This window comes from Taurulus bubalis, assembly GCF_910589615.1.
Source record: "Taurulus bubalis genome assembly, chromosome: 19".
NCBI lineage: Eukaryota > Metazoa > Chordata > Actinopteri > Perciformes > Cottidae > Taurulus > Taurulus bubalis.
In genome coordinates this window covers 12,056,563-12,068,558 of record NC_136607.1, presented here as the reverse complement: position 1 = coordinate 12,068,558, position 11,996 = coordinate 12,056,563, and the positions used below count along the sequence as shown (strand labels likewise).

At 42.3% G+C, this 11,996-nt stretch overlaps 1 protein-coding gene across 1 annotated transcript; it reads left to right on the top strand.

The window, feature by feature from the left end:
- Positions 1–654: 654 nt before the first annotated feature.
- LOC306751165 (protein FAM222A-like) lies at positions 655–10,216 on the top strand (the record flags this gene model as incomplete). The annotated part of the gene is made up of 2 exons (XM_079234707.1): positions 655–784; positions 8,826–10,216. 2 exons carry the CDS (start codon positions 655–657, stop codon positions 10,214–10,216), a joined length of 1,521 nt encoding a protein of 506 aa, XP_079090833.1.
- Positions 10,217–11,996: the final 1,780 nt, after the last annotated feature.

Genomic DNA, 11,996 nt, shown 5'->3' with positions numbered 1-11,996 from the left:
GGCCGTACAATAGTCACAATTTGTTTTTAAATTAAAGGACACAGCAACAAAAATGGTGCGGGACCAATTCATTTAACGTTAACGTTTTTTGAGCCACGCTAGCTGCGTCAGTTAATCTCAGTCTGTCAGTCGGGCCACCACTTTGATCCATACCGCAATATCTCAACTATTGGATTGATTGCCATGACATTTGGTATTCATGGTCCCCAGAGGAGGAATACATCTTATCCCTTGTTGTTCTTCTGACTTTACCTCTAGTGTCACCACAAAGTTGACATTTCTGTTTTTTATGGCTTGCCATGAAATTTCGGGACTGACACTTCTACCAAAGGTTTCATGTGTTTTTTTATGACCAAACATATGCAATAATAACAACTTTCCCATCAGCCTCTGCAGTATTGTGTTCTAATGTGCTAATTAGCTCATGGTGAACATGGTTAATATGTGCGTGCTAAACATCAGATTGTTAGCATTGCCGTTGTGAGCGTGTTAGCATTTAGCTCAAAGCACCGTGAACCTAGCATGGCTGTAGACTCTTAATCTTGTTTAATCACCGTTATGTTTGGTGTTGAGTGTATTCGCTATAGAGTTAAAACCTGTTTTCCTTCATTCTAGCAGGTTTACCCAGGCTGTGTGCAGCCCTAGATAACTATCATGCTGGCCTGTATCCAGAGACGGCAGAACCTCTCGTTGCAGAATCTGGCCTGCATACCCAAAAGCCTTGATGTTCCACCACCGCCGTTACTGCTGTCAGTATCACCACTGCAGCCGTGCACCCGCAAAGGTGAGTTACATACGGGTAACTACTATGATCTCAGTCATGTTCCTGAATTTTTAATCAATCCTTTTCAGCTTGACCATGTGGCTTCCCGATGAACATGAAGCTCATGCATGGTTTTGGCGGTGTGCTAAGATTTCAGCTGCTCTGAAGCTTCTCAAATTTAAAATAATGGGCACCCTCCTGATGATGATGATGATGATGATGATGATGATGATGATGATGATGATGATGCCTGTTAATTGGGCTACTGATCAGTGTGCATATGCATGCAGGTCAAAGTGGACTCTAAAATTACAGAGTTAATCAACTCGCATATAGGGTAACTAATGATGTTCACGTTCTGTGCAGAAAGTGCTCGGTGTCGGTGTCATTTGACCTTCATCGTGACTGATTATACTGCAGTCACTGAAAGGTTGAGTGGGTGTCTCAACCTAACTTAGACTGACATTTGTGATTAGATTTCATTCAGTTAATTGATTGAATGCGACTTGTTTGCAGATTTAGTTAGTTAGTGGTCTGATACTGCCTTCTTTATGGAGGTTATTTTACATCCATACTATTTGTGCAGTGGTCCAAATTGTCCTTTTGCTGGACAGTCCAGATTCATAGACAAATGTTATTCTGCTGTGGTCTCCTTTTCCCATTTGCTTTAACATTTTGCTGATGCCGATATACTTTGATGCAGGCTCTGTTCTGAAGCTATTTTGAAAGGCTATAACCACATAAAGTTTAATGGTTCTGCCGTGTGTAATGTAGCCTTATGAATGTATTTGAAATGAAACATCTTTGATTATGTGATCCTTTAAAGATGCTCTTTTTGGCGTAGGTGTTGCATTGTGTTGTGTTATAATTATGTTGAGCCCATACTGTCATTTATTTGTAGTGTTTTGTTTGGACCCATGGAAGAACAGCTGCCACATTGTAGAAGCTGACGGGGATCGTTGTAAATGAAATGAAACCAAACGACCCAGACTGTGCTCTCATAGAAACTGGAAAGCAAGAGCATGCAAATATTGACCAATAACATTTCTGGGACTGAATCACTATAATTTGACTATCAATGTGAACTCAGCCCATATGCACATGTCACATGTGTCTGCAGAGCTTATCTTTTATGACTGATCATGTTGCCAGTAAAAGTTTTAATTTGCATGAGCCTGTGTATTGTCATCCAGGATATCTTTATTCAGAAATCCAATCTTCCACTTAGTATGTATTACACAGTAAATGTATGAAGGAAAGTATAGCAGGCACATTATTTTCAGATGACCCTGTAACGATCATATTTCAGTGACACCTGCGCATACACACACAGGTGTTTTCACTTATTCTGAATAGTTAGACCTATTCTCGGGTGGAACCATGCTCTGGGTTTTTATTTAGGTTGCCAGACTCCATATACTTAAAGCTGGAGCCAGCGTTTAAGGAGAAAGATTGCTCAACATCTAAACAAAAGCCCCCCTCCAGTTGTACCGTCCCTCTCGCTCACACGGCCTTTCTCTTCATAACATTCACGGCCTTTCCCCTGACCTGGCAGCAATAGATGTGTGTGGCTCGGTCCTAACCATTTTGTTTATTTCACATGCAAAGAGCCAGGGCTGTGTAGCAACACTGGATTGTTTCATGCGCGCAGGCAGAACTGAATTTTGCTGAATTTGACAAATTTAGAATTGCTGACTGGACCTTTTTTTTGTTTTTAAAGAACCATAAAAATGTTCTTTATCAAACAGATGTCACGAGACTGACAGCACAGTCCGGGAGGCGTATGCATTCATACCCACCCAATCCTGAGCCGTTGCCGAATCAGCCACAATAAGTGAAAACACCTGTGTAGTCATGGTGACAGACCGTGTAGGTAATTGACAAAAAGCCTGGATAGTGTTTCCCATTATTACTTACTTACTATCTAAACAATATGTATTCTCGTAAATGGGGAAACTCTCTTACACTCCATCTCTTTATCTCCCATCTTTCTTTCAGGTGAAATGCCTCCTTGTCTTTTTTGCTATTAAATATTAATTGGGAATCAATGGAGCACTTGTCTGCTAAACGCTGGAACAGAAGGGCCTAGTTTGCCTCAGGCAGAACCAGGGGTGCGTTTCTCATCCTGTTTACCTGCAGGGCCTTTCCACCTCCCTTTGAGTTTTATGTACTGCGACTGTGTGTAGTGCAGCAGCCTCCAGCTCCGGCCTGACATTTAAAGCACAGCCACAGGGAATAGAGTGCTGATGGGAGCTCAGTCTGTGTGGGGCTCCTTCATTAAATGAGTCGTAGTTGGATTGAGTTAAATAGGGACGCTCTTTAGTCACTGATGCGCTCTTGAAAGCCGTTTCCATTTTTAGCTATCAATAAATGGAAGGCACAGGACATGAAAGCTCTCAGCCCCACCAACCCATGTGAAAGATTTCTGAGAAACGAGCTTTAGGAATGATGTGATGAAAGTCAGTGAGGGCTGTTCTCTCCTCTGCTATCTCAGCTTGAAAGCAGGCGCTGGTAATGCTTTTTCCCACGCTGCTGGCCTGTGCTGGGGTCGGCTCTGAGAGGGTAAAGTTTGCCCAAGCTGGGCCAAGCGGCACAGAAACAAATGAGGAGTGACACTGGTGCAAAGGAGTATTCGCCAGAGCCTCTTCGAGGACACATAACTAAGTGTTCCACCCTGAGGTTACTCGGTTCTGCGAGCACCCTTCATGTATCACTGACATGCAAAGAGGGAGGCTTGTGAAAATGGGGTGAATGAGTGTTTGTGATTTTTCTTCTTTTTGTGTGTTTACGGAAATCGTTGGTGAATAGAGAGGTTAGTGTGAGTGAGATTTAAGAGCGTATGTTGTCAGCATGTCCTGAGTCTACTTTTTTTTTTTTTAGATCTAATGGTCCTCTGGGCTGCTCGGTTGAATGCACCACATGGAGGCACTAGCCCATGGGAGATGAATATTAATGCATCCCTATATAAGTCCATTGACAGAAAGAAGAAGAAAAAAGCTGCTGATACTGCATCTTAGTGGTTATAACCCTTATTGAACCTGTATAATCAATATTTTGTTCTTTCAAAATTGAGTCAAATGACTCTAATGTGCAGGGAGCCATTCAGTGACAAACCCATTCAACTGTGACACATTTATTATATGGTTCACAAATGTTAATTTCAGATTGCTTTGTTGTTGCAGTTCGGAACAAAACACGGTGCTTTAGCTGCCGAATTGTCTATATTTGACCCAGAATCTGAGAGCAGGTTTTATCTGTGGTTTTCCATTGTGGTACTGGATGTTTCTCATCGAGATTCTCTTTGGGAGTACTTCACTTCTCACCTTACATTTCTAAATGCACAGTCTTGTACCTTCTACTATTTCATCAAAGAACCAGATGATTTATGATGAACACAGTTGTTTATCTTTTCTAATAATTACTCAATCTGGGTTTTTGTACATTCAATTCATAGAAGTGCTTTGGCTAGGAATCACTTAAAATGATCTATGGCCAACATATCGGTTTATTTAGCTTTAATGACTGAATGTTTGAAATGTGATTGGAGGATGGAAATTGCCTAAAACAATCCATCACAATAACAAGAACGATATCAAATATAATTAGCATTTAATTCTATAAATTATGCAAATGTTTAGCAACCTTTTTTGCTTTGTGGTCTGAATTGAGAGGGAGAACATAGCAGCTGCTAGTTTTGATGTTATTGCGCCGTCTAATCAGCAGATAGTCACTTGCTGTAGCTCGTCTCAAAGAGATGAATGAAGTCAGGGCCAATTAATTACATGGTCCTAATGACTGGGCTTATCGGCACCACTGGGTGCATGGAGGAGGTTGCCATGGAAATAGAGACATAGGTTTTTAATGCGTTGGGAATGTGCTGTGCTCAGCCCCCTGCTTATTAAGGTAGGCCAGAGTATTTTAAATATCAGGATTATTGGTGTGGTAAACAAGTATTCATGCCTGCTGAGAAGCACTGTTCTGTAATTAACTGCCAGTTCTCAGTGCCATGTTCCTGCTGAGGATTAGACGCTCGTAAACATGTTATCTCACTAAAGTGTTTACCGATAAGTCTTCAGCATAACATCAAAGACCTGTGGGGTTTTTTGCCTGGCAGTTCAGCCGACATGTAAGGATATTAACTAGGAATAATTTATACATTTTGTAGTTTGATCTCGCGTGGGAATCATATGTAGTGGTCATTCTAATGGCTTTCTTATGTTAGCCTGGGGCTTGTGTTGCCCATAAATTAGTGATTAACTGAAACCGCTCCGAAACAATGAGGTCTCCTCTCTAATCTGGGGGGGAAATGGCTTCGAGTGTGACCGCGGGAAAAAGATTAGCCAGTTTAAAGTGGCAGAAAGCATCGAGTGGGATTGTATGGGGGTGGAATCAGGGTTGTGAAAGACCATTTGGTAAGTACCCAGTGTTTTATCCCTCCAGAATATTCCCATGCTAATATTTATATAATCTTTTCTTTAAGTCACAAATGCACATGCACATGCACACAAACACACACATAATAAATTAGGCCTCGTGATTGGGAGTTTATAATTGGCCCCCCGCCCCCGACTGTGCACGTCCCCTGCATGGAAAGAGGAAATCAGGATTAGGTGTTTCCTGTGAAAGTGTGCCAGTTTCACTCAGCATGCTGCCGCAACACTTGAGCAGCATGTTTAATGTAATGTGTGGAGCCCCTTCCAACCGAGAAAAACATTTCAGCCTGACTGGTGGGACCATTAAATATATCCATCTCGGGTTGTAGATGCTTCGCACACATCAGAGTCATTATGCAGATTTTTGAGGAAAAAGCAAAAGACATACAAGCTTTTTCAATCCTACATAACCTACTTCAATCGAAACGCAAGTGGGGGAAAATGTTAAAGGTCAAAGAATTTGAATTTGTAAGCACCGCATGATGGTCTCGGGCAAGGCTGTTCGCGAAAAGTGGCTATTGTTATTTTCTGTGCAGTTTCCGTCTGCCTCGGCGCCGGTGCTCTCTGTCAGGGCTGAGGAGTGAAACAGCAGGCAGTCTGCAGGTTCAGGGTGATTAAGTGCTTAAGGTCAGACTGCTAATTATCTCCCCGCCGCTCCTTACCTGACAACACATAGCTGCCATTTTTCCGTTGTCATGTGAACAGACTCGTATTTGTTTTCATTTTTCAATCTTTATTTTACATCACTGGATGATGTTAGGACTACAGTGCCTCTCAATTAAGAATGGCAGTAAACCATTTCACAAAGAAACACACGGAAGATGATCGGTTTCGAGTCAGTTTCAGTTTGCCTTCTGGCCCGTGTGCTTATGAAGATGTGCTAAATATGCACTCATGCAAACCCGCTTCAATATCAGCAGAAATAGTCTCACCTCCTAAAGGCAACGTGATTAAAGGAAACAGCCCATGTTGGGATTGTAACTCAGACATTTTCATTTGTGAGGTGAAAATATTTACTGATTTAGTGGCTCATATTTTTTTATGCAGTTCCAAATGCCTGGAATTTAAAAGAGCCAAATAGCTGACTGGAGGAAATTATTGCAGACTAATAATAAGTAAGAAGCCTGGGGTTCTGGCTTCATTCTTACATATTTGGCTTGTTTTCAGGATATTGGCCAAAATGAGCTGGGAGCGACTGTTGCACATGTGTTAAAACAAACTCCCTTTGAGGCTGCAAAGAACCTCACCAGACACCTGCAGAAAGCCATAGAAGCGATACTTAAACGCCGGTTGTTAATTATCACTTTCGCTATGCATGTTGAGAGTTTGGGTGAGACACAGTGGGCTCTTGCCTTCTTGGCACTTTTAGAGGGAAACTTCAGCTCTTGTAATTAATAAACCACACATGTTTGACTTGGATGTTTTGCAAGAAGCCCCAGTAAAGCGAGCAAATATTGTGAAGAATGACTCCAAGATGTACTTTCTTTTCCGCTAACACGTGCTTTGGGAAAAGCAACTACTGGCTGTTAAACATGCTGTGCTCAGTTTAAAGCCATTTAACACCACTAATTGCTTTTAAAGTCCTCGAGATTGAAACAATTACCTGTGGTAGAGCATGCTGCTGGTCATGCCATTTCTGATCTCCATTTTAACATCACTCGGCTTTCTACTGTCAGGATCAGCTAAAATTATCCTTTTTTTTATGCATGTGTCACAGTCGTCGTCCTCAGATGATGGATACATGAAAGCAGAGTGGGGAAGGCCTGTCTGCTAATTAGGTTTCCATAGTGTCACATGAAGGCAGCCGCAGTTGGAAGTGCAGCTGTGTTGTGTCTCCCAGGCTCCGACAGGGCTGTAATCTCTGGACTAACAATATCGGACACCCTGTGAAGATGTGTTAGCATTCAAAGTGTTTGAAGTGTTTATGCAACACCGAGCCAATCGTAGCCCGCAAGGTTTGATGCCGACATTTTACTGAACAAGAAAATGCCTGTTTCGCTAAATTATCCGTCTTTGGTGATTGAGCGATATTATCTCAGGCAGAAAATAGACAAGATTTGTACAGTGGTGTCAATGCTGCTGTGTTTAAGATTGAGGATATTTTTAAATGTGTCGTCTGTTCTCATCATCTAAGCTCCTTTCAGGTGGATATGAGCCTCTTCTGAATATCGTTTATGGTAATGAATATTCAGCTTTTAGTCAAAGGCTTGAAATCGTTATTACAGCTGTGTTTTTTCATGTTACCTCTTTCTCACAGTTTAAACACCTCTCCAGCATCCCAGATGTTATGTTTTTTTCTACAGCAGCACTGCACTGTGAAACATAATAAGCAGTGTTTTGCTTTGTTGTATTTCTCTGTAGAATTCATTCATGCTCCTGGCACCATGGTGCTGTTCCTTCGGCTCCGCGGGGAGATTGCTGGATGGATTGAACACTCCACCTTACCTCTTTCCTCCATTTTAAACACCCAATTTATTTCTTTCATGAGATGGATTTTGTAGATTGAATCATTTTCACAGTCGGGAGGCTCACTGTAGACCTGAAATGAAATGAACTCCCAAATCAATTTCAAATGGGAACAACAAGTGAGCTCTCCCCTGCATAGCTGGAATTGGTTTTGTTATTGAAAATGAAATGAAGTGTTTTGTTTTTATTTTTCGCCCTTTTATTGCAGATTACAGCCTTGTTCTTTTTGCCTGCTATGATTTCCATCGATCTAGGTTAATTTCAGCGCCTTTTCTCTTTATGTCAGTAATTCCATAAAAGTGTCACTCTGGAAGGTGGCAGTAATTTCTACCAGGTGATTTATTGTTTTTAAATGGGGCGCCTTTTCCACCTTTCCTTTGTCGCTAGGAGTTAAGCAGCCATGAAATTGCCAGAATAATAGTGCTTAAATCCAATCTTAGTTTGTCCCGTCAGCTTTCCCTCACACAATTCAATCAGCAGTGCTCTTGGTGTTCGCTCTTTTTCCATCTGCATCAACTTTTCCTTCACCGGTTGGGCTCCAAGCTTTTACAGTACAATCGGTTCAGGTTCATAAAAGCATAAAGTGGAACGACATGTCATCGGCAGGAAGTGAACGAGCGATGCTTGAATGTTTACAAAGTTACTGAAATCTACCAAAAGCCATGTGTGGATCAACTAGGAAGAATTGTAGCATTTTGTCAAACTGCTAAACAAATAATCTTAGAAATAATTATATATCCTTAGGATAAGGTGTGTTCAACTTTTTCAAAGAAAAGCGAGAAAAGAAATTGTCTAAAACACCATTTGCTTTTTTGTTGCAGTTACTAAGCTTCTGCTTGGCTCCTCCTGCTGTGGTTAAACGGCCAAATGTCAAATACATCTCATTGGAGCCATTTCAGTAAAAATAGGTCCTCCCCCTTCTCCTGTTGCCAATTTGTGTCTTTTGATTTCCCAGGGTAAACTCATTTTGGATTGAACTAAGTCTGAATAAATTGCATTAAGCACTGATCAAACAGTGCTGGAGGTGTTTCCTTCCTTAAAATGAGTTTATACGACAAGTTGATGTCAGCCATTATTCCCTAAAACAGGTTTTCGATTGAAAGAAAAGAACACACTGGGATGCTGTTAGACAAATTAATTGTTTCTTTCTGCTTTCTTCTCAGGCGAGCCAGCCTCCATGATTTCTCGGTACCCTTCTCCTGCGGAGTTGGATGCTTTTGCCCAGAGGAACGCCAACAGCCCACTGTCCATCAAAATCTTTCCGACAGACGTCCGGGTGCCACAACATAAACAGCTTAACAAAACAGTCAACGGATTAGACACCACAGGCCAAGACTGTAGCCCCTTTTCACACCAATACAACCAGGGGTTGCTGGCCACCATCAAAGCCTCTGTGGTAGTCAAAGGTGTGGTAAAAAACTCTGAGGGCAGGAGGACTAAACATGCAAACACCCAGACCTCTGTGGTGCCGTATAATAATCCTCTGAATAATGGCTACACAGCCAGACACGGGCATACGGCATATCATATAAGCTCATGTAAGCCCCATGATGTTCCCATTGAGACACTTTGTTCTAGCACAGGGATGGCCTCCAGAGATCAGAGCCTGGCCCCCCAGTCTAAGCTGGCAGAGGTTCAAAGCCTGATGAGGCAGATGAGCAGAGTTCCCCACAGCCAGGCCCTGCAGCTGGGAGGAGAGGCTCGAGCCAGCCCCTCTCTGCAGGCTGTGGCTGCAGTGGCTCATTCAGACTCAGACTTTTCCCTGGGAGTGCCGCCCCAGAGCAGTCTCGCTTTTACAGGGGCAGTGCTACCGACTCAGAGTGCAGACATAGCCAAAGCTGGGTACTTAGAGAAAGGAGACTACGCAATGTGGCAGCATAAACATCAAATTCAGCTGCAGCAGCAGCAGCAGCAGTCCTATCAGCGGGGAGCTGTGAGGATGTACAGTGTGAGTAACAGTGCTCAGAGGCACAGAGGCGTAGAGGCTGGGGTTGGCCAGTCTCCTGAAACCTGCCTCCCTTTGCCGTGCTCCTCACAGCTGTCGTATAGGCTTCACCAGGAGCGAGTCAGCGGCTCCTCTCTGAACTGTGCCACCATGCAGGGGGAGTTCTCTGTGGGACAGTACTACGCTCCTCGCTGGGACAGTGTCGTGTCCACCCCTAACAGCGACTGTTATAATTCTCAGGTGCTGGAAACGGGTACATGCGCAGCCAGGCTTAGAGACCTTGGGCTCTCCCATCCCCACCTCCATGCAGGCCGCCATCAACACTTCCACCCACAGAGACACCAGCCGCAGCTCCACCCTCCTCTTCCTCTTCCTCACACCCAGGCCTACAGCACAGACCAAAACCTCTGTTGCGGGCTGCCGAGTTCCAGCATGTGCCACGCTGCAGTACTTAGCAGCAGCTTGCAGTCTCTGGAGTGCCTCATCAGTGAGATCCAGCCTCCCTGCATCAAAGAGCGCATGCTGGGCCGTGGGTACGAAGCCATGGGGATGCCTCAGCTACTGGAGAACCACCAGCAAAGCCACATCCAGCTCCCCGTCTACAGATAAGGCACGGCGTGCTGCCACACAGTGGGACGCAGAAGTGACAAACCTTTTATAGACAATAGAAGTGTGCCAGTTTAGACAGCTATGAAAATGAGACATGCCTTTTTAGTTTGTGCATGTACTTTATTTGTAGAAGGCGTCGTGTTTTGAGCTTGAAAAGGTGAACGATAATCATGAGTTAAGATACAGGTTTATCTTCTGAACTTATTTTTATATCTTTAAATGGCCATTAAATATGCCTGCTGTTCCTCTTCCTGTTATAATGCTGATGCTGAGCACCTAATCAGAATTTCCCCATTACATTTGAACATGAACTGTATATTTTGTAGGTGATCCCTGTTTAAGCCTACAAAAAAGTTAACTTACTGAACTGAAATAATCATCGGTACCCGGAGACATTTCTTTTCAGAGGGGTCGTTGGTAAAAGTTTTTTGTGAATGTTGTATATTTTTTACATAAAATGGCTTTTTTTTTTAACATTCCTTAATTATTAACTGAACTTTTGGTCGTCTGCTGCTTCGTTGCATTTTTTTTTATTTGGTCCTCTTTTCAGTGACTCCTGCGTTAACAGACTAACTCGAGCTTCTGCAATATGATGCAAATTTCCTGGCCGCCGTATGAGGAAGTTTTTGATCATTTGTATACAAATGTGAATAGATTTTGTTTGTTAAGCAGCCATAGAGAAAGTTATGTAATCTAACATCTTGATGGATTCAAAGTAGTCTTACTCAGCACAATGTATTAGGACTGTTGCATTATCCAAATCAACACTGTGGCAATTCAGGCCAAGCAAGATGTGCCCTTTGGTTGTATTTTTGTTGACATTTGCTTGGACATTTTTCTTGAATGAAATAATCTCTGGAAGGTTGTGACACTGTTACATAATGCCTGGGTATATATGAGTGCCATGTTGGAGAGCAGGCCACCTTAATCATTTATAATATCTTCTTTGCAGGGCTATATTATCTCTGATGGTGTGAGACGTATGACTGAGTAGCTGTCTGTGTGTGTCTGCACTGGTTATGTGATACTATTTATTTATGTCAGCCTAATGAGTTATATGGCAAACTGTCTCTATAATTATAAAGTGCAATTACTATATATGAACAGGTGAGCGCTCTCTGTGAAGTATGTTGTTGAAATAACTACATTTTGCATTGTATGACCCTAATCCCTCAACCCTTTTTGATTGTCAAGTAAATGAAATTTTCTAAACCCAGCACATAGTTTGTGTTATTACATATCATCGTCCAGACGTGCAGCTGAGACCCTTTTATTATATTTATGAATTTTCTAGTTGTGGAAAGATGAGGCATTTTTTCTGGTTTTATTGCAAAGGGATTTAGGGCTTAACCACCTGGCAAGTCTCTTTTTCAGTCATGGATCTCATATTATAAAGATCTCCCTTTTCACTGGAGAATCTCATGTTTATAATGTGATGTAAATCAATCCTTAGCTGAAAGCTATTGGATTGCTTCCTCTATAAGTGCTAATTTTGTTATCATAGTGAATTACATTAGTCTAGATGGATGGCCAACATTTGAGGCAGGAGCCATTGAATACTTCAAAATACATATGTGTAAATGAAAATGTACAGGCCCTCCCTCGCCTTTGCTTATATTACATTTGTGTATGAAAAATACATGCCTTCTCCACAATAACATTACCCTCTACATTATGTAGAAATGGGCCTGCTGTTCCCCAGCTATTAAATTGCTAATCTCAGATGGCGGTATGCCTGCCAGCACCTCTTATTTTGCTTCATTTGTCCTCCTAAATTGGA